The sequence below is a fragment of the Sphaeramia orbicularis genome, chromosome 5 (genome assembly GCF_902148855.1).
Source record: "Sphaeramia orbicularis chromosome 5, fSphaOr1.1, whole genome shotgun sequence".
NCBI classification, from domain to species: Eukaryota; Metazoa; Chordata; class Actinopteri; order Kurtiformes; family Apogonidae; genus Sphaeramia; species Sphaeramia orbicularis.
Window position 1 is genome coordinate 18,194,591 of NC_043961.1, and position 24,556 is coordinate 18,219,146.

Below are 24,556 nucleotides of genomic sequence, written 5' to 3' on the forward strand. Positions count from 1 at the left end.
CTGAATAAGAGGTTTTTATTGTGAAGGTTTGAGGTTGTTTTGTTTTGAGGAGAAGGACTTGAAATATTCTGAGTATTATATAATGATGGTGGATGTGATATCCCTGAGAAGACATTTACTCCAACTTCAAATGTAAAATGAAATGGAACATACATGTATTTCTCCATATTCTTACATGTTAATAGAATTGAATAAAAGAGAATAGAATAGATCTTTATTGTCACTGTCACAGGAACAATGAAAATCAGTTTAGTAGCAAAAACACTAGAACACAAAGAATATCAATAAAAATATCACACAAATACTGAAAAATGTAAGTATGTGCAAAAAGGGTGTTTATATTTGTGTATTAATACATTGAAGCATATTAAAATTTGCTGGATTCTAGTTGAGGGGTTTAAGGCAGTTTCTAGTTGATTCTTTTTTTGTTTCTGTTTGTGTAATCGGTGACTGAAACAGGTTGTACGACGGCGGCTGATCGTCCCCGTCAGAGTACACCGACGTACAGACGGACTTTGAACGCCACACACACACGTGATAATGGAAACAACACAAACACACCTTCACCTGAACTGTGTCAGTTCTACCTGCTGTTTTTTCATCAAACTGACTCGTTTCAAGGCGACACAAACACGGTGAGTCCAGACGTGATGCGAACACGTCACGCTGAGACGGCGCTCAACAGCAGATCTGTCGAGTTTCAGTGTCTGACAAACTCACCAGTGTAATGTTTAACACGGAGATGTTTTGAAATGGAGATGCACGGCAGGCGTTTAGAGTTAAAACACAGACGAGAGGAGACGTCCCATGTCTGAGAAGAAAACACTGTAGAAACCCAGAGGCGTCTGCATCCGCTGTCACCCACGACAACCACAACACGCCGGGTTCCCCAACAGTAATGAAACACAACGACTGAAGTCACTGATCTGTTCCAACAGCATCGACCTACTTCTGCACATGACGCAGAGTTTATACGACTGGATCCACCAAAACCACAAGAAAACCCTCACTGTGGACCTGAAGACCAGCTGATGGACCCACATCTCAGTCATTCAACCATCAGCAGCATTTAACCTCAGATAATGAGGATGTATTAAACCTGAATAACAGACAATGAATGAATGAAGGAAGGAAGGAAGGAAGGAATGACCATGAAAAGATGAATAACTATTTTATACCAATTATTTACATGGATGAATGTACAGCACAAATATACAAGTAAACAACATTAATACAGAGATATTTTACACACTTTCTGTTGGAAATTAGATCCATCCATCCATCCATCCCTAAATGTGTATGTTTTTCAACTGCTCATTCAATGATAATGTGATGAAGAAGAGTTTCTGATTCAAGAAAATCACTAAGGACAAAAATCCAAAGGGCATCCGGTTTATTAACTGTAGAATATTCAGTTGGAATGTGTTTCTCTAATCACATACTACATGTTTTCATCAAGAAAAAAGTTTTAGATTTTTTAAAAAATGTTATAGTTTTTAAAGTTTTTTTTTTAGTTTTAAAGTTTATATTGATGGGAATTAAAAAATAAAATAGAATAAAATCCTGAATCAAATTTAAATTCTTTCATCATTTTGAGCAAAATTAAGAAGATTTTTCACTTTGACTCAACTTTGGAAATAATCGTTATCCAGCCTGTGATTTTCAACATGGCTGACATTTTATTGATTATTGAGAAAACGTCTTTAGTGTCATTATTACAAGTACCGATGATTTTTTATTATTAAATTTTTAATGTCAATATTTCAGGTGTTTTTCTGCCTCACATTCACACTAAACACATAGCAATTAGATATGTGTAATGTACTTCAGTTTTCCAAATCTGTTTACTATCTGTTATTTAAATTATTAGGATTCCAAACAAATATAACTTTATCATTAAGGAAGCAAAAGTAATGTGTTATATTGTATAAATGAGAGGTGGGGGTGGGATTTAACTTCCCACTCGTTTTTGAACAATACTTACTGAATCTATTTTGTTATTACTAGTGTACATGGCAATTGCTATATTTCCGTGATCACCTCTATTTATTAATGTATTTGCTCTGTTATTAGTTCCTTGTACACATGAAAATTTAGTTTTTTCTTCTGCTCAAAACAAATAAATGAATGGATGAAACTATAGGACACCGTATATTGTATTTCCATCACAGCCTGAATAAACTGACCAGGACTCGCATTAACAGGTGAATCCACCCACCTGTGCATCATCTCCGTCCTTTTACCAACTCACTCCACCTGTTCACAGATGAACTACGTGCTGGTATTCAGAGTTCTACAGAAGCGGGTTAGGGTTAAACCGTGGTCTGGCTGAGTTAAGTCGGACTAACAGGCTGTTGGTGTTACCTGTCCTGGAGGTGAAGTCTGAACACTCCCATCCATCAGTGAAACAACATTAGATACTATTATTCACTGTTACAGATTAATGAGGCTGAAAAACAACCAACATTTGGAGAAATCAAGCTTTAGTACAAGCAGAAAAACACTGTATTAGAGGCTGATCTCCTTCTACTGACTGTTTGTTGGTTTTTTTCTATGTTTTCAGTGTGAGTGTGAGAGTTTGTACCTGTATTTGATACAGAGCAGAGAGCACAGAGCGTTCATCCTGGAGAAAAGGAAGAGGAGGGCGAGGGAAGGGGCTGCTGCATGCTGCCGCCGACGAGCACTGAACAGAGGACTGAACCCAGGGCCGTGAGGAGGGCATGGGGGGGTAGAGGGGAGGAGGGGACGGGGCTGTCCCAGCAAGGCATGAAGGGGCCGGTCACACACACTCATACGCAACAGGTCAATCCCACAACACTTCCTGGTGTGTGACAGCTGGTGTCGTGAGGCATTCAAGTCCCACCCGGGAAAATCTGGCAGGAGTCTCCTGTAGTTGTAGTTCAACTGATTTAGAGACCAGGGAGAGGTCACGTTTGACACTTCACTGCTGCAGAAATAACTCCGTCTGTGCTCATAAATGCCGCAATATGGAGACAATTGACTGCCAAATGAGGAAAATGTGGTTTGCGAATGTCCTGCGAGAGCTCAAACTCAACTCCTAGATGTGAACAAAATGAGGAAAATCTGCAACGCTCCATAATAAAGCACTGACATTATAACCTGCAATGAATAAAGAGATATGAAAGCATATTAAGTCTAGCTCTGACATAGAAAAAAAACACTTGAAATTCTCTACCTTCTAAATGAAGGAATGAATCAGGTAAAAACCATTATTAATATGCTTTCATATTAGTATTTTTCGGCCTTTTTTTTGCACACCTCAGTAAATGAACCTCAAATCAAGGCTGTCCTCATAATATCTGAAACATTCAACTAAAACCAGTAAATTCACCAACAAGATATACAAATATAACTGCTATGCAACCAGAAAATAAAACTGAAATTAAACTTCAAATTAACAAATAAATTAAAAAACAAACAAACTAATGAACATTTCAGAGGTTTAATGAATGTAGTTTGTTGTTCTGTCCTGTTTCTGATAGAGCCTGAATGGGACGTGTATACAGATTTTATTTTTGGAAAATAAATAAGTTGTTATTCAGTTTTTGGTTTTTAAAAGAATATGTGATTTTCTTCCTCTCTGTTACAGTAGAATATAAAAAAATGTAAATACTACTATGACTTCCACTTCTACTACAAGTAATAATGGTAATAATATCAGTAACATCAATACATGTTACATTTACATATATTTACTTAATAATCACTGTTTTCTGCTTTTAAATCCCTGTTTCTGAGAGGATGATCTAATCCCCACAGTCTGCAGGGACTCTGAATGCAGCAGGACAGTTTGGGTAAAGTGGGCGGGGCCAGGGGACTGCCAGACAACCAATAGGACTGTTGAAGGCGGAGTTTGCGCAGAACCCGGGGGTTGTGACCTGACGTTTGCTCCACAATAGGATTAAACTCCACCCTCAGCACCTGCTGCTCTGACGGAGGGTTAAAGTCCAAATCCCAAACCCCCGTCTCTGAGGGGCCGAACCACCAGACCATGCCCCCACACTGTCAGCTGACCGGATCTGGGTCAGATTCAGCTCACGTTATGTAACATGTAAACACAAAGACAAAACACGAAGGAGTCGCTGGTTTCAGGTCAGTTTAACCACATGTCTCTGCTGTGTTTTCAACACTTGACACCTCATTTCATCGACACGAGGGGACTGAAGGTAAACAACAGCCAGAGTCTTCATCACCTTCACCATGTCATGGTCTGAGTCTCCAAAAGCCACTTTCAGTCCAACATGAACATGAAACAGCAGATTAGTGAGTGAAACATATTCAGTCTGATTTGGATTTAAGTCGGACTAATCTGGTTTGAAACCATGGACCGGGTCGGCACTGGGCAGAGGAATGTCTGATTCCAGATCAGTATAAGAGGCATGAATGGGGCGCTTCACCTGTCATAATCATCAATTGTTATCCATCATCAATCACCATCAATCATCCATGATCATCATCATCATCATCATCATCATCATCATCATCATTTTTTTACGTTTTCAACACGTTTTAATATAATTCCTATTCAGTTAAATTATTTCAGGATTTTTCTTGAACTGTAGAATTTTTGTGAAGTTCGATGTTTTCTTTAAAGGAGTGATATTTGCTTTTTTAAAAATGGAATTATGCATTTTGAAATATTTCCCGGTGGTCTATATAAACTGTAAATGCTATGCTTGGGTCTGAATTCTTCATTAATTCAACTCCACAGGTCCATCTTCAACCCTATTTCTGAGTAATGACACCAGAAAGGTCGTTTTGAGCGCTGACCCTTTAAATGCAAATGAGCCACTGCACACCCCACCCCTCCAGGTTGTTGGCCGTGCTGCTCTGTCCCGTTCAGCCACTTGTGTTCGTTATTATGTTCGTCAATTATGGTACTCGGAGAAATGTTCATCGGAAGTCTTGACCTTATATGTGCAAATGTCGTGACGTAACTAGTCATAGATGCAACAAATTAAGCAGGAATTGAAACAACTTGTAGAAATCCACTCGTTTTTTGCCAAAATGAATATAAAGATAGCTTTGTAGCACCTGGAGGGTTCAAATTCAAACTTTTTGAACTATTAGGGTCCAAATACACAAATAAATGAACCAAAGACTAATAAAAGTGGGTTTAGCAAAATATGAGCCCTTTAAATAATGTTCTTCATGTTCAACCTTCAGTTGAATCATTTATGATTCATATTTGTTCTGTTTCAGGTCACGTCTGTAGTGTTTCATCTTCACTTCCTGGTTTGAGATGATGACGTCACCTTATTTCATTCTGATTTAACTCTATAGTGGAAAAACAGCTCAATATAAAACTAGAGTAAAAGTGTGGAGGTTATTGGAGTTGGTTTCCAGGTTCATCATTTATTTATTTTTATCATGTTGAACGTTGTGTTTGTGTTGGAGAAACGACCTCTGCTGTTCTTTAAGGTTCCTTCATTTCAGTGGAGTTCCATGAGGCCAAACTGAACATCCATGGGTTTGATTAAAGCCCCGCACTGCATCATAAACTAAATTAAATCTGCTTTAATGTCTGGTCCAGGTGAGTCTGGATGCTCATAAATTGAATGTAATCTATTACATTTCTGCAGCAATTCATCAGAGAGTCGATGGTTCTCTGAGAAGTTCACACAATGCACACAATCACTTCTCCAAAGATAAACTGTCTTGGTTTTTGGATGTGATTTTAACGCCTGAAAAGTCTATTAATGACGCTCAATCGTATCTTTGGAAGCTTGTTTGTCTTGTAATCGCGGGCCCTGGAGGTTTCAGGTAAATCCCTTTGTATTTTTTTTATCTTTTCAATGAGTTTTAATTAACGCAGTAAAAGGCTGTTCGTTCCCCTGGCGCTGTCACTCTGAAGACAAACTCACACTAATCAATGTGTGGAGTGTTTACGGCGTCAGAATAATGGAGAACATAATGACTGAGTTTTACCTACAGAGGAGAACCTGAACTGGGTCAGTTTGGGTTAGAACAAGATGAGCTACTGTTGGACTTTGGCGAGTCTGGAATCAGGATGTGGCTTCATCTGGGTCTGGATGGACCATCATCACTGGTTTAACATCCTGATGTTTGATCCAAGCAGGAAGAAAACTAGTTCCAGTGTCCCTGTACGTCAGAGTCCTGTTCTATCTGAATCAATCCCCAGCTGTATGTGTGAGGTTGTCAGGTTCTGTCTCTATGTTAGAGTCCCGTGGTCTGGATGCAGGAGATCAATCTCCCAATAGAAGTGGGCGGTACTGTTATGACCCTGGGTCATAATTTATGTTTATATGTATATATTTTCTGTTCTGGTGTGTATTTTCCCCCCAGTCCTTCAGGGGTGCTGTGCATTTTGTGTTTTTTTTTGGTTTCCCATGCAGGTGAGGCTGCGGATTGGTGAAGCCAGATTACCCAACCCTTTAAAAACGGCCCTGGATCCTGCAGTTCGGTCTCTTCTTTGCTCTCTGCCAGCTCCCAACCGTGGATCCTGTGTGTTTCCTTTTGGTCGCCAGTCATTCTGTGTTTGTTTTGGTCTGTTGTAATGTATGGTGTAAATAGTTGTAAATAGTGTTTTCTTTTGATCAGTCCAAGTTTCCAGTAGGGGAGGGTGGCTCTTTTGTTTTCACCTTTTCTCCTGTTTTTGGTTTGGGGAGTTAGGTTAGTTTAATGTATTTTGTTTCTTGAATTTATTTTGGATTAGGGAATTTAGTTTTGACTTTGAAGAATACTTTTGTTTGTTGTTTTAGCTGAGCCTTCCCCTAACCCTCTTTGAGTTACTTAAAAAAATAAATATATTGGACTGTAGTTGTGGACTGGCGTTTGTGCTTGGGAGTTGGGAGGGGACGAAAAAGAGCGTATTATGTACATCTTGGTTAACCCCTTGGCCGGGATGTAACAATACTTTCACTGGAGGAGAACTCAACTCATTCAAAGTCCATATATGACTTCTATCAGTGATCAATAGGAACTAGATTGATATCTGTAACCATTTACATGTTGTAAACCATTAAAATATGGACCATTAGAAGAAAAGGAACATTTAGACTATTGAAAAAATTCATCAAAAAATTAAAAATCTAAATTTCTGAAAACTGTGAACAAACTTTGTAGACATTGTCCCAAAGAAGATGCATACAAAGTTAGAAATGATTCAGACCAGTAGTTTTGGAGAAGAAGGTGTTTGAAGAAATTGCTAATGAAGACGCTGACAAAGATGATGATGATGTTGAAAAGAAGCTGCATATAAAATTTGAAATAAATCCAACCAATAGTTTCATCTGAGAAGATGTTTGAGGAAATTGCTTACAAAGATGATGATGACAACAATGACGACGAAGATGGCGATGAAGCTGATGACAACAATGACGCCAGACCCACCCCCTTCACTACAGTTCATGGCTGATTGGCCGGTGAGATAAAAATAAAAACCGGTTAGAAAAATATCACAGGGAAGGATAAAATGTGTGACACCCAATGTACTCAACCTGAAAAGAACCAACTCTACTGCCCCCTATGCTGGTGAACCGTCCTGGAACCCAACTGTTCCCACTCAGAACTGAAGGAAACATGGGCTACTTCTCCAGACAGACCCACAGATATTCTAATGGACAAGGTGTGAACTGAAGTTAATATTTGTAGCTTATTATGTTATTATTTCACTGGTCCGGTCCACTTTAGATCAAAGTGGGCTGAATGTGGAACCTGGACCTCTATTCTACCGTTCAGAACCCATTGGTGTGATGACCCACCTCCAATAGACGAGCACAGCCAACAGCAGGACAATGCACAGGAAGGTCAGCGCTGACACCACCATCAGGGGGAGGAGCCAGTCCACCCGACCCAGAACCAGCTCGGACTCGGGCCTCGCTGGATGGCTCAGGTTGGTCACGGCGCCGGGTCGGTCTGGAAGATAGAGGTCAGACTGATCAGACACCAACGAAGAAGAAAGTCAAGGATGGGGGAGGGTTAGCATGGTTAGCATCAGAGTTAGCTCTCACAACTAATGCTTTAAAGGTGGAAACCCGTCATTTAGTTGAAATAAAGCCATGGTCTGAGACCAGATCAGGAGGAACATCTGCATTCACTCATTCATTAAACTGTTGGGATGCAGAATCTGAGATCCACAATCATAAACACGACCTCTGACGAAGCTGAGATGGAAAATATTAACTAAAATCTTGCATAATAAGACCTGTTGACCATAATAAAGTTTACATGCACTTTACAAATACGATCAACAAGACAAAAAACAGTTCTAAACCTGTTTAAGGTGTTTTTAGACTAATCTTACGTCTCTAACAAAATGTTCTTCCTCTCTCCTACATTGTTCATTCCTATTACATGAACATTTAAGGTAAGATAAGATAGTTTTATTTGCCATTTGTACATATTCAGGTACATATGCAGAGGTCAGAGCACAAGTATAAAAGATTAACAGACAATGAAAAAACAATAGCACAGTGACTTGTAATGAATATCTAAAAATAAATACTATCCACAAATTGCTCTTAAGGAATATGCAAAAATGTGTATATGTATAATTAGGCAAATTAGGTGATAATGTCATTTAGCAACTTCTAGAGACTTTTAGGACAAAAAATAGATACTTTCATACAGAGGAGTTGGAAACGCTGGTAATCAGAAATGATGTGATAATTCAACACATTTAACATGTATTTAGTTAAGTGTTTTCTCTTATGACAGGATATTAAATCTGGAGGTAAATGCGGAAGTTTCAACTACATGAAACATCACCAAGCGGACTAAAGACAACATGGATTTAATGTACAGTTAAACATCAGCGTGGGAGGGAAAATATAATACATAAACTAAAAGGAACAATGTGACTGCATGGAAATATGAAAGAGAATTTTTCATTGCTGATTAACCTTCTGGTATCCAGGTGAGCATACTACGCACATGTTGCACTTCATGTTATGAAAGATCATAATAATTTTCACAATTTGTTTTAGAATTCAAAAGTTGTTGATTCATTTTTGTCAGATTTTTTTTTTATTCTGACCCATCCACTAAAATTATCACATTATAAAGAATTTTAAATTCCTAAGCTAACACCTTTCTACCAAGTGAGTATAAAACACATTTTAGCATTTAATATTTGACCGAGTACAAAAAAATAATAATGTATGTTAACCAATGTTGGTGTTAATCATTGACACATGCCAGGATGAAAAAATAAAAAATAAGTAATCCCAATTTTTTTGTGGAATATTGGAAAAAAGTTTTTTGCATCAAAAATATGGTTTGTTTACATTACAAAAAGAGCATTCAAAGGGTTAAAAATATAACAGTTATTGAGTATTTGCTATTTTTGTTTATGGCTCAAGTTGATGAAAAACAAAAAAAAAGTTAAAAAAAAAAAAAAAAAAAAAAAAAAGTTAAAAACAAACTGTATGAACAATATATTGACATTAGTGCACTATGCATATTATGAGCTGTATGTGATTAGAAGGACCTCTATGAGTAGGAAACCAGAGGGTTAATGGATGTCAGTTTCCTTTAAGTGCATTTAATTCTGTTCTACTTGACACAACTGTGTGCATTAAGTCTGATCAGAAAGTGAAAATGACTGCAAAGACCAGTTTTCTATTTTATATATATTTATATTTTTTCATAGTTTTCTATTCCCATATGGATGAAGACACAAAGATCCCAAACAGCAGCATCGGATTCACACCTAAACTACAGCAGGTCACCGTCAGCGATGCAACACCATATGTTTGGTGTTTTATTGGATGATGGATTCAGGCCCCAGTGAACCAAAGGCAGATGGTCTGTCCTTACACGACGACCAGAGGGAAGTAAATGAAAACACTGAAAACACTGGACACTTCACCTAAACAATGGACCAGTGTCTGTGTTTCCATGGAAACAGGGTTTATTTGTCACAGATGGAACTCAGTATCTGGTTATTTGTTCAGCAAGAAACATCACTTTAGATTCTTAAGTTGAATAGAATGTATAGAAATGACCTTTACATTTTGGCCTTCATAGTCTTGGTTTGCCAGAGATAGAAGTGACCATATTTGGACATGTTGAGGAGGATCGGTGGCCGAAGAACTGTTAAGTAATTAAACTAATTAAAAACACTGGTTCAATACCATCTGGTTAAATATGAACTTATCTGGTGGTTTTGGAATGATCAAAACATGAACACAGCCTGAAAAACCATATAATACAGAATTAATGAAAACATTGATTAATGTCTGCAATGTTTGTTTGTTGTTGTGAATGTAGTGTTCGTATTCCTTATTCATATTATTACTTAAATACTTATATTACTTGAAGTTTTACTTATACTTAAGTTATGGGGGGGGGGTATATAAGATGAATTTCAAGAAATGTTTGAATGAAAAACCTCTTCAATTCGCCCTGAAATTTATCAATGGAGCAATAATTTACAAATGTCCAATTTTGGTAGTAATATGTCTTTTTAACCACTCCTCAAAAAACATGAAAACATCAAAATTATATCTGTGCACAAATGATCATTTTCACTGCCTTTACTATTATGTTTTTAATATAATTTTAACAGGTAAACCCGCCTTTTAAAGAGAAATATGATTGAAAGATCAGTATTTGTTTTATGTGTTGAAAACACTTGAAAAAGAGACAAAGTAAATACATTTAACGTAAAGTTTGAAGAGTGTATACTACTATTTCACACCACATTTAATCCTATACTAGTGTGTTGACCCGTGGATCCCCGGGTTCTAGATGTGGTAGTTTTTATGCTGTTGTGTATTCATGCATGCTGTACTGCATTTATCCAGCAGTCACCGCCAAAGTGTTGTGGGTATAGCAACGTGATTGTAAGGCAACTGCATTCCACAATTACTGATATCTCCCAAAACACTGGTCCTATCAACTTATTGTTTTCTCTAATCTCTTCCTTGACCAAAAATACATAAGTATGACAAACTACAGCAGTCAGCTCTTTCCAGACTTTGTGTGAGTCCCCAGACACACACACACACACACACACACACACACACACACACACACACACACACAGAGGCCACTTGGTTTTTATAATATAGATGTTAGTAAAACTGAGAACACTATGCTTAGCTTAGCACACAGTTAGTAAACAATGAAAAACATGTCTGAAACCAGTCCCATGATAGAAAACAACCAATCACAAAGCTACCATTAAGAACTTGCTCAACTCTCTTTATTTGCTAACACATGCGTGCTAAACAAACTAGCATTAGTAACGTTTTATTGATCAAATCAAATTTATACTATGACGGTCGCTCCTCTAGTCCTCTATGTGAACCTTTATTGGATATTTTATTATTGTTAAAGCTAAGGCTGTGCAATTAATGGAAATTCAATTACGATTTCGATTATTACACGCAACGATTACAAAAATTATGTAATCGAGAAAAAACTATTACTAATTTTAAGTTGTTGTAATTCACGAGCACGCAAGCTACCATGAGCTGCTCTGCCCCGCCCCCCTCTAAGCTACTGCTGCCTGCTAGCCGGCAGGTCCACCCCAAGAGGAAAGTTGTACCTAGCGGTCTGGACAAATGGCAAGAGAATCACAGCAGAAGTGCTTGGTAAACAAAAAAGGCAAGTCAAATTCAATTGTATGGAATCACTTTGGGTTTGATGAAGAAGACGAAGAGCAAAAACACATCACGTGCAAAAAGTGTTTCGTAGTTGTGTCCGCACTGACCGCTAACACAACAAACCTTTGAACCATCTAAAGTTGAACCACCGCCACCTTTATCGTAATCTTATGAAAAACTAAAACGCATAAAAACAACTTCGCCCGCAATGCAATCTTCAGTCTCCGAATCTCTTTACGCTGCAACTCCCGTATTAACCTAACCCTAACCCGTATAACCCTAACGTACAGGGGTTGGACAAAATAATGGAAACACCTAACATTGTGGCATCATAGAAGGTGTTTCCATTATTTTGTCCAACCCCTGTACGTATTCTAGATGGCTGATGTATACAGAAGGCCTTAACTGAAACCTCACGGCACGCCACTGAATTTACTATGTTTCATACTACATTGAACATACTTGAATTTATAATTTGCACTTTACGTGAGTTTTTTTTTTTTATTGCTACAGTTCTATGGCAAGTCTATAGCAGTTTAATTCCAGTGCACTATTTATTTACAAAAGGAAACATACTTGAATTTACAGTATACTTATTTGCATTCAAAGATTTTTTTGTTTCGTACAAAAGTGAACATACTTTGTTTTAGTGGTTAAAAGTTTTATTTATGTTTAAAGAGTATATTTTACATTGCTTTGCAAGAAAAAAAAAAAACAACTTTAAGGTTAACAAATAATCGTTTTTAATAATCGTGATTTCAATTATTGCTAAAATAATCGTGATTTTTTTTTTTTTTCTATAATCGAGCAGCCCTAGTTAAAGCAGAAATTTCTGGTTGTTTTCTCTCTGAAAAACCTATAAGACCATGAAAAAGCTTGACAGACATAGCAACAGTAACTAAGGGGTGGGGCTAAAGGGGAAATATTAACCTATTTCCCCTTTTAATTACAGTTTATTACTTAAACCAAACTAAACACATCCACAGTAGACACATATACATGAGACACAGCTGAATTCAGGACTCATCAGATTACCCAGAATGCCTCCTGTCAGAACATCAGCGCCCCCAGCTGTGTCCTCCTGCTCACTGCACCACATCCACACATCTCTGGACAGACCCAGTCATAGTTAAACTTAATCTGCTCATAGGCCTATGGTCGGCGTCGCCTTACCCGGTTCAGCCGTGACGTTAGCGGAGCTGACGGCAGTGCCCATGGCCTTCAGTCTGTGGCCCTGCCCACCCGGAGCCGAACGCCGCTGACCGAGGCCGGGCCCGGGCCCCTGCACTGCACCAGACTGGCCCTGGATCTACATCCACACTGACTCTGCATCTCCTACAAAACCATAAAACCAACACAGATACCACGCCACCGCCGTTTCTGCGTTTCTAGTACGACTACAGTGCTCGGCCAGGAATAAACAAATAGATAAATAAAGAAATAACCCTATGGCAGCAGCACACACACACACACACGCACAGCGGCGGTTGTTAATGTGCAGTCAGACACATACAGGCAGTAACACAACACACACAGTGAACTCTAAATGGAGCTGAGGCTGTTTTCCTTCCCTGCAGCTGAGTCGAGCCTGCAAGCCTCGTCTCCTCTCGCCATGTCTGAAAGTAGGCCAACACTCAGATCAGAGCAAGAAGAAGAGAGGCAGAGCCAGAGAGGATGATGGGGAGGCGGGGGGTGGGGGCAGTGGGCAGCAATGATGAAGAGGAAGGAGGAAAGAGAAGAGATGAAGAGGGGGGAAGTTTGATCAGTGGATAAAGAGAGAAAACTGAGGAAGACTGCATCCCATAATGCCTTGCAAACACTACCAACTAATGCAGACCTTTTCCCATCATGCACTTCTGATTTACATACAATTATTGCATTAATGTAATCAGCATTTTATTCATGTTCCATCTATGAAAACTGCCTCAGCCTGGAAAACCCATTTAACCTACACACAGAAATTTTAATAGAAACGAGTATTAAAATAATTAATAATTTTGTCACTAATATAGCCAAACCTTAGCAATATTTTAATTAGACACATACAGTAACCCTGATAAAGAACCACAGCTAGTTTTTGTCAGTGACATGGAAATAAAACTGCATTTTAAGCTATTTAATTAACAGATTTGAGATAAAGGACTAAAATATACAAAACCTACTGATAGTGAAAAATATGAGAAAAAAATGACAAAATATGATGTACTAGTGCATCATAATACCAATATCTAGGGACATAAGTTAGTAAATGTGTCATTCCTGTTTTTAACTGAATTTCCCATCATGCAGCATGGCACTGCGCTTCTGGTCAACTGAGCAACATGACTGTAAGGCTATTGTATTCCAAAATGACTAATACCTCCTAAATTATTGGTCTTATCAACTTGCCGAGATATTTAATGTGGATATGGGACTATTCTTCAACTGTAGGTACCAAACTGGCCAGTTAAAAACATCTCAATTTCTCAGAACTGTGCAGACACACACACACACACACACACACACACACACACACACACACACACTCTGAGACCTTCCAGTATTATGATACAGATTCTGTAACTTGAACCAGCTGAGTTTTAACAGATTAATGCAGTTGATTATCATGATTATAAAGTAAATAAATAACTGGGTTTTTTAAAATAACTGTATTATGGAATCATATGACGTTTCAGATTTAGGCAAAATTATTGTAATGGAAAACCCCCCCCCACATATTTTAGACTGAACTCCAAGTGGTAGTTCCTCAAACGGCCACTGGAGGCTCCAAAAATGACACCATCAAAGGATTCTCCTCCAAGTATTACATTTATACAGTATATGAAGTTGACATGACAGTGTTTTTCACCACAGTGTGGAAGGTGTTTTCAGTAGTAGTTGTCATAGTATTAGTCATAGTATTATTCTATGTATCCATGTATCTGTAAAACTGTATATTTTGGGTCTGGTTCAGGATTGATGCTGAAAACCCTCAGATACCAGATCCATGTATCAGCACCTCTCAATCTAATTCCACCTGACTCCAGTAAATAGACACGTCCCATCTGGTCCGACGTGGACACTTTGGGTCTGTTTACATCCAGTTACAGAGGTTTGTGTTGTAATCTTTTTTGTATTCACTTGTAAAGTTTCATCTGATTCCACTTCTGAATGTTTATTGCAGTCTCTCGAGCTCAGAATAAAATTTACTGAAAGTACTTTGACAAAGAGCTGGAGGAGCCATTTCCGGGAACGACCAGAGATTGATTTTGGTTCATAATGACATCTGGTCTGTGTTTGAGAGTGGTTGGAATTGCATTGACGTCCCATGGTGTTTGCTTGGCTAATGCAGGACCTGTTCAGAGGATTGGATTTAACCCTTTAACCCCTGGTGTGTCTGTGGTGAGTGTTGTGAATGTATGATTTATTCTAAATATTCATAAAAATTCAACCGTTCGCTCAGTGGTTAAAATTTCAAAACGTGCTGATAGAATAGGCCTTATTCTTTCCATAGACATCTGAGGATGCTCAGTGCACCTCCTACCACCTGTGGAATGGGGGTAAAACACGGAGCAGTGAGTGAGATCAACTCACTATAAAAATAGACGGTTTGGGCTTTTTTTTTTTTTTTAAACACCATTTTCCTTGCCGTTTTTTGTTTTTCCTGTTGTTTCTAGTGTTGTGGAGATTTTCCTTTTTTTTTTTTTTTTTTTTACTGTGTTCTCACTGAGTTTTGACCATGTAACTGCTTTTTGGAGTTCAACCAGGCGTCAAAAAACAGCTGATTTATTGAAAGAGCCCAAACTAAAACTACTGAGCCCAAATTCAAATCCTTGTTGTTGTTCAGTGTGTTCCAGTTCACAGTTCATGTTCAACATCTAAATCTCTTATTGATGTACATTCTGAGTGCCTTATTTAGTCCAAACCTGTCAAACTTCAATTCCTCTCTTTGAATTTTCTGTTATTCCACCTGTATTGACCCTAAAACACACAGTAAAGCAAAACCACTTAAGAAAAGGAACACAAGCACATACTCACAGCAGCTTTTACGAACCAGAAACAGACGACAATTCACAGCAGCACCTTTACCTGGAATCACGGCTCCGGGGGTAAAGGGTTAAATACTGAGCCCTGCTGGAGTTCTATTAACGCTTTACTTTAGCTGCATCAATTCACTTCACCCACTCTACATTAGTGCGATTCATCAGCACTTATTACATTAGCTGCTGTGGATTCTTGGGCCTTGAATGTCTGTGATTGGTCGATTCCAACCCTCATTTCTGTTTTCACATCTGCTCTAATCATCAAATGCCTTCAAAAGTTTAATTGAGCACATTGTTGACCTCAGTTTTAATGACTATTTTTCTCTTTCTATTGACCTTATACCTCAGTTTTACTCCGACTACAGCTTCCAGTTTGTGCTACAGTAAATACAAAGTGAAGTGGCTGCTGTAGAAAAGCACAGCTGAGGTGCATACACTGTGGTTTAGTCCTTGGGTTTTCTAATGCTGTTCAGTGCAGACAAGTCCTCCAGTTCAGTGTTTAATCATTGTGGTTTTAAAGCATCTCCATCCTTTAACTCTATTTCTGCTCTTATCTTTCATGCTTCTCTTGTTTTTTTTTTTTTTTTTACTTGTCTAGACAATAATTTTAACAGATTAAAGATATTTATCTCGGGGGCGTTGTTCACATCTTTCTGCAGCACTGGGAAGTAAAATATATGACCCACAAATACGGTGGCATATCCAATCAATATTAAAGCAAATAAAGTAAACTAAGGACCATGGATTTGAAGAACTGGTGGAAACTCGCCATCATAATGTTTAAGCACCTTGTGGAAACGTCTGTATAGTGGCGAAAGATGAAACAAGTGCAATGGAAATATTTAGTGAATAATTATGTGTCTGCAGATGCATCAGTTAATAGCTCAGTTTCCATAACAAAACAACAAGTCGACTCTTTAAATTTGGAAGTCATGCAACTCCAAAAGCATCCACAGTCTTCCACTTTCAGCCCATGCCTGAACACTGTACATAACATTTCCAGGTCCATATTTGTATTCTGGGTTCTAATAGGCAGTTTCAGTGCCCAGACCCCTCCCCTGGCCATGGTCCAGGAGGTCAGCGAGGGCTGTCTCGTTGCACCTGTGCATGAAATGTGCTAAAACGCCAAAGTGCTGACTGACGCTGGAAGGTTTGGGGCTGATGGTGCATTTGGTGGAACAGATGAGCGTTTATGGACATCTGTGATCATCTGATGACAGAAAAATAGAGGGAAACGTGACAAATGAAGCTTTCAGAGCAGCTGAAGCCTGAGCTTTAACTGGGATTAGTTCTACAGATCCCATGTTTGGAAAATTTGACCACGTTTAACATCCAGCATTGCCACAGTTCAACAGCCAATTACAGGAAATAACAAAAAACCCCATCATACCCACATCATATCCCTATAATACCCCCTTCAAATTCCCATCATACCTCCATTATACCCCCCAACAAACCTCTATCATACTTCTATCATATCCCCATTATATCCGCATCATGTACCCATCTTACCCCCTTCATACCCCATTATACCCCCATCATACCCCAATAAACCTTCGTCATACCCCCATCACACCCCAATCATACCCCCATTACAGCCCCATCATATATCCATCATACCCCCTTAATATCCCATTATACCCCCATAATACCCTCATTAAACCTTCATCACGCCCCCATCAAACCCCATTATACCCCATCAAACCTCCATCATACGCCCGACAAACCTCCATCATACCTCTATCATATACCCATCATACCCCCTTCATACCCCATCATACCCCCATTAAACCTCCATCATACCCCCATCAAACCCCTGAACTAAAATGAGTTTGACACCCTTGATGTTTAATGTTAGCGTCATTTTTTTTTGCACTGAAGGGCCAGATTGGACCCTTAGAGGGGCCCAGTTTTGGCCCACAGGTCATATGTTTGACACCCAGCTTCTTATTTTTGGTTCTTTCCAGTCATTTTGATCCTGTGTGATAGTCTGTGTTCACTTTCTGTCTATGTGTAGACAGAGCCCCTCATTTCACTGACAAAAACATCCATCATCTGATTCCAATACAGACACTGCATCTCTTTATGCCCTGGATAGATCTGCATATAGATTTATATATAGAGAGAAATATACATACATTTATAGAGTATTTACAGATAAAATACAACTATCAATGATCTATGCAAACCAGGAAGAACAGATAAAAACAGTGAAAAAATCAGCGAAACTCAACAAAAACACGTCAAAACACACCAGTAGAACACTCCAAAACAGCACTGTCACGATTATATACAATTATTTAGAAGAATTCACCAGTAAAACACCACTAAAACGCTGATAAAATTAATAAAAATTTCCATATCTCTCTCACCGACTGCACTCTGCTGCTCTCTGCTCCACCCACTTCCACCCCTCCCCCTCAGCCAATGCAGACCTTTACCCTAATTTGGTTTTAAAGGGTTAACTGAAGCCTCGTAGTCTGGACTCACCGGTCTGGATGGAGAACGCCCACTGCTTCCTGTTGCCTCTGGTTACGGGTCGTGCTGTGACCACCTGACCTGTAGGAGGTGGGAACGTTGCCGTGTCATTGGCCAGTTCTGTGGTCCTGCTGGGGTCAGACCGCAGAGGATTATGGGTCGGTAGGTCTGGGCGGTTTCTAGGGGACAGCGTCTGATCAGGCTCGGCTTGTTTCTCCTTCGCGGTGGTGTTCGGGTTCTTGCTGGGGGTTTGGTTGGCCGCCGTGTCCTGGTCCGGCCTCCTGGCTCCACCCTCCCCTCCAGACCGACTCCTCTGCTTCCTTTCCTTCCTCTCCTTCTTCTCCTCCTTCTGTTCCTCCTCCTCGTCTTCCTCCTTCTCCTCTCCCTCCTTCTGTCGGTCGTCTTCCTGACTCTTCTCGCCGTCATGGCCTCCGGCGTCGCCATTGTCTTTGGCGGCGGCGGTGGCCTCGGCAGGGGCGGGGTTATGGGTCTGCTCTCTGCTTGGCCAGATGGAGCTGGGGAAGGAGGAGATGACACCACCGCTGAAGCCCAGACCGGCCAGTAACGTACTGGTGACCACGGATGCCACCGTGGCCTGGCTCCCGCTGGAGGAAGGGCCAATGCCGGTCGCCATGGAGACGAATGAGAAGGGGATGCCGGAGGACGTCCAGGTGGAAGAGCCGGAGGAGATGGGAGCCATGTCGGCGGAGGAGGCCGGAGATACCGTCGGCTGAGGCGGAAAATAAAAGGATGAGTGTGGGTGGAGTTTAGACCCATGAGTTAATACTTCAAATTCTTACTGTGGTTTAAAAATAGGGAAACATTTAGACTGAATTCTTCTTTTGAACTGTTGCTTCTGCTGCTCTGGATTCATCTGGTCTGGATGGATCTGGCCTGGTTTTGGTTCAGGTGGTTTAGGGTTCTTTAATTTAACCCCTTGAAACTCATTTTTGTTCAGGTTCCACATTCAGTCCAGTATATTCGTAACTAGGCGGGACCAGTAAAATAATAACTGAAAAAAATAAAATTGCATCATGAAAATGTTTACATTTACAAATAATCCTTTAAAAAGTGTGAATAACATGAACAACCTCGAACAAACAAAAATTTCTTAAGAAAAACAAGGCTGATGCCTCCAGTCCTCTGCTATATATAAATCTATCCACGATAATTGTTAGACAATTGATATGAACTCAGTTAGAATATACATGGACCTGATCGTGGCAGAATAATGGTCAAACAACCAATTTTTCTCCACAAAACCCCACCTAGTGAATGAAAATGACACCATATGAACTCTGGATGGTAGCCAGAAATTGGACATTTGGAAGACAATCAATATGAACCAAATTTTATCTCAACTGGCCTATTGCTGCTTGATTTATGTCCAAAAAACTGATTTTCAACTAAAGTGCCCCCACGTGGATGACTTATAATACTCATAGAGAAGCTGAAATCAATAGGGTTCTTCCACTAGGGATCCCCTATGTTGGTTATTAAGGGAGAAGAAATCCAACCAAATCTGTCCTAGTTATCACCAAAACACCAAGGAGATCCGGCGGCAGCAGCGGCCAGGGTAAAACCATTATATAAACTCGATTTCGAGGATGTAATAAGTGTAATTTCGGTAATATTCTGCCTCAGTTTATCATTTATACATGTACATTATAATTTACAAGTAATTTACAGATCACAGTGGATCTACAAATACACAAAACATTTAATAGCAGACAGAATATTGGTACAATTACACTGATTTATATGAAGACATTTTAGGTTGTTCATGTTTTTTGTTAAAGGATAGTTCGTAAATGAAATATTTTGGTGTAATTTTACTTTTTTACACTAAACCAAAGAAAAAACAGTCATTATTTATAGGTTCTTCTGTTATTATTTTACCGATGTGATCCACTTTAGATCATATTTGTCTGAATGTGGAACCTGAACTAACATGATTTTAACATCTTTTATTATTAATATCTTCAGTGTAAGTTTTGCTTTTTGGGCCTGATTGTACCCTTTGGCGGCTGTTTTTGGCCCATGGGCCGTATGTTTGACACTGGTGTTTTAAAGCATTGACTCTTAAAGAAGGGGGCAAATAAATGAGCATTTCACAAATCATTAAAAAGGTGTAATTTGGAAAATATTGATAATGTTCCAGTATAATTACTAAGGAACTAAGGCAACTAATTTGCTTCATAAACTCTGTATAAATATGTTTTTTCAATATATAATATACATAATATAATTCTCTTTAAAAAAAAAAACCAAAAGGGTCCTTACAAAAAAAATATTGATAGAATAAAGATTTGTTTGTGACTTTAGAATGAAAACTAAACAAATAAATAGTAACAATAACAATATAATATAATATATAATAATTATAATGAATAATGAATGAATGAATAAAACGTACATTCTATTAAATTCTATTTCATTTTTTGGAGACATAATGATGAATATTATTATCATTATTATTATCATCTTTCTGCAGTTGGGTCCTCCATAAATAATGAATGTTTAAATAATCATTTTCTTACCATCCCTGTCTTCACGATCCTCGTCCCCTCAAAGATCCGGGTGGTGTTGGCTAAAACACAACAGGAAAAACATCACAACAACAATAATAATTATTATTATTATTGTTACTATTATTATTATTAATAAAACTATGAGAGGCAGCAGATCATCAGTGACAAACAGACAAACAAACCCAGTGTAGTTTAATGTAATTAATGAATTGTAGTGCTGATGGATGTTGATGTTGATCTGATGGTGACGCTGGACACATTAGCATTAGCATTAGTATGTAGAAGGTGTGTTTTACCTCTGAATAACATGCTTTGGCTGAAGTCGCTGCGCATGTCGTTCATACAAACGGCCTGGACCCGGAACAAGTACAGAACATCAGGTGAAACAGGAGAAATGACGGCCTCCTGTGAAAAAAATGACACAAAACGACAAATATCAGTCATCGGACAGTTGAACCAGGTTTACACGAAAAAAAAAAACACATGAAGATTTACTCATCTATGTTTACACGCTGGGGCACCGTTAAGACGGGGGTTAAACATGTCAAATTCATGGGGCCCAGTATTTGTGGGGGGGCCCGTAGAACACTGGAGGGGGCACAGTGGGTACAGGTTAGAGGTTGTGAAAATTTCATGTAAGATCTGGTGTATAATAGAGGAGCAGAAGTCAGAAGTCAGACATCGAAAGCAAGGTAAGTTTCCGTTTCATTTCACGTCAGCGTATACTAGTTATGGACTGCACCCCCATGTATATGACCCCGACCCCCCCCCCCCCCCCACCCCCACCCCCCACCATGACTCTTGTGAATTTATGAAGAAAAATAAATAATTACCAGAAAACCTGAAATTAAAAGAATAAATTAATGTTAAAAACCTTGATTTTTTGAAGATCAAGAGGGAAATTTATGTTAAAAATGTTGATATTCTCTGAAATTAAAGTATTTACAGAAAAATACAGATTCTCTCAGATAAACATTATTTCTCTGAGGTCACAGCTCTGTTCTGGCTAACACCGCTAACTCTTAATTCATTTGACTTTATTCGACCACCACAGGTCACATGACCACGGTGGCGGAAAAACAACAGGGACTAAGGATCATTTATTTACTATCATCGCACATAAACAGATGTGTTTGTTTCAGTTGGCGTAAACGTCACTGAGGTTATTCTTAAATGTGTTCACTGAGTTGGAATGAGCGCTCGTCCATCAGTCCACCAGAGGGCACCGCTCTGAATTAACAAACTGGACAAATACCCTGAAGAAGAAGAAGAAGACGAAGAAGAAGAAGGAGAAGAAGGAGGAGGAGGAGGAGGTGGTGGTGGTCAATAAAATATGTTTTTGACAGAGGAGGTTCTACTAATGTTGATATCGAAGGGTTCATTGTTGTAAATATATCAGTAGTTTCTATTTGAAAAGTTCCACTATTTCTGGAAATCTCAACACTGCCCCCCATGGATCCTGTTGGTACTGCAATGTGTTCTCCCTTTGGTCTGAATCCATAAGAAAAAACAGATGACATGAACACAGAGGATAGATGATGGATGAAGCTTCTGCATCCACAGCTGAAGTGATTGATCCTTTTTAGTGTCATATTTGTGATCAAATCTATTGATCGTCATCTATTTCCTATTTTGAGAGGATCAGTTGAATCCAGATAAATGTTCTCAGTTCATAGATCTCCAGTGGTTCATGTGTACAGTATCCCAGTGCAGAGGGTTTTATAACATGACGATTCTCCATTGATTGTGACAAAGTGGGCTCTGTGTCGGAGGGGTGGGGGGGTTTGGGGGGGTCCTGAAGCCATGTAAGTCCCTGTTGTGACCTAGATAGAGGCGTCCAGGGAGGATATGAGGAATCAAAGAGCTGACAGACAGAGGAGGATATAGAATAGAGTCGGGGGGGGGGTACTCTCTGGAGTTAATGATGGGAGGATAAAACACTTCCCGTCTCCCTCCCCAATGGCAGCCAGGGGGCACTGTGGCTCTGATCTGGTCTGTGCAGCTGCTCCTGTTTTCCCACAATGCCGCTGGCCCAAGGTCATGGTTTGTGCACCCGGCTGGCAGCCCCCCCCAACCCACCACCACCAGCTTAGCATTAGTATTCCGGTAACTGAGCAGCAGACCACAATGTAAGGGAATGAAAGGCTTGGTCTGGATCCTGATGAGAACGTTTGGATGGAACTGATGGAGGAAGAGGAGGAGGAGGAGGAAGAAGGGGAGGAGGAAGAGGAGGAGAAGGAAGAGGAGGAAGTAGGACAGGTGGAGGAAGGGGAGGGGAGGAGGAGGAGGGGAGGAGGAGGAGGAAGAGGAAAAGGAGGTGGAAGAGGAAGAGGAGGAAGAGGAAGGAAGGAGGGGAGAGGGGGAGGAGGAGGAGAAGAAGGAAGAGGAGGAAGAGGAGGAGGAAGAAGGACAGGTGGAGGAAGGGGAGGAGAAGGAGGAAGAGGAAGAGAAGGAGGAAGAGGAAGAAGAAGGAGGGGGGAAGAGGGGGAGAAGAAGGAAGAGGAGGAGGAGGAGGAAGAGGAGGAGGAAGAAGGACAGATGGAGGAAGGGGAGGGGAGGAGGAGGACGAAGAGGGGAAGGAGGAGGAGGAAGAGGAAGGAGGGGGGAAGAGGGGGAGGAAGAACGACAGGTGGAGGAAGAGGAGGGGAGGAGGAGGAGGAAGAGGGGAAGGAGGAGGAAGAGGAAGGGGGGGGGGGGAGAGAAGGAGGAGAAGAAGGAAGAGAGGGAGGAGAGGAGAAGGAGGATGAAGGCCGTTTGCTGAATTAATAACTGGTTTATTAAACCTCCTCTGCCTCCTGTACGATTATATTTTCACCAAAGTATCGAATGGTTTTAAATTAAAATTCAATGAGTCCCAAAAAACCAACAACACAGGCTTGGTTTAAAATGTTAGTGTCATATTTACACTGATGCAAAATCTAGTGTTTGTCTGAAATAACACTGGAGGAGGACGAATCTGCACACTTTACACCTCATCTTATTAAAGGTCGTATAATTTTTCACATTTTGTTTTAGGTCAGAATTCAAAAGTTGTTTGTGTTTGTCTGATTTTTTAATTCTGTCTCATCCACTAAAATCATCACATTATAAACAATGTTAAATTCCTACACTAACACCCTTCTACTAAGTGAGTACAAAATGCACACTGACACATTTAACATTTGACCTAGCACAAAAAATAATAATGTATATTAACCAATAATTAACAAATCATTGACATATTCCAGGGTGAAAAAATTAAAAAAAATTTAAAAAATCCAATTTATATGTAGAATATTGGGAAAAAAAAGTTTTTTGTGTGTGCTTTTTGCCTCAAAATATAGTTTGTTTACATTACAAACATGTCATTTAAAGGGTTAAAAATATGAGAGTTAATGGTACAGTTATTGGTTTTATTGTTTATGGATCAAGTTGTAGATTGACATCATCATTTACACTGAATAAAGGACTTTGACTTGATGAAATCAAAGAAAATGTTTCACATTCATTAATCATCTGATCAAAAAACAGATTATTTAAAAATGATAAGTGAAGGAAAAATGAAGAAAAGGAAACAAGGAAATAGAAGAGCATGAAAAGAAAATGATCTGATCAATTCAAGGTCTGATTTGGGTTTAAGTTTCCAAAGGATAATGTATGTGATGGATGGATTTAATAATATATCAAACAAAATATGAACATAGAATAAAATGAATTTTACAATTAGTGGAAGTAAAATCAAACTCATTAGACATTTGTCCAAAATATAGTTCATTTCATCAAAGCTTTACTCAATAGTTAAATTTCCAGTTGTGCTAATAGAATAGACCTTGTTCTTTCCATGGACATCTGAGCATGCTCAGTTCACCCCCCGCCACCTGTGGAATTGGGGGGGGGGTGTCGGTAAAACACAAAGCAGTGAGTGAGAATGACTTACTATGAAAATAGATGG

The 24,556-nt window shown here is 39.3% G+C and overlaps 1 protein-coding gene across 1 annotated transcript in view; it reads right to left on the reverse strand.

The window, feature by feature from the left end:
* Window positions 1–24,556, reverse strand: part of LOC115419034 (receptor-type tyrosine-protein phosphatase gamma-like) — a 662,327-nt gene that overhangs the window by 43,276 nt on the left and 594,495 nt on the right. The window contains exons 10-13 of the mRNA XM_030133641.1: window positions 20,922–21,030; window positions 20,635–20,684; window positions 18,107–18,824; window positions 7,746–7,899 (exon numbers count right to left, since the gene is read on the reverse strand). Of these exons, the coding sequence (XP_029989501.1) occupies window positions 7,746–7,899; window positions 18,107–18,824; window positions 20,635–20,684; window positions 20,922–21,030 (1,031 nt within the window). The remainder of the gene's footprint in view (window positions 1–7,745; window positions 7,900–18,106; window positions 18,825–20,634; window positions 20,685–20,921; window positions 21,031–24,556) is intronic.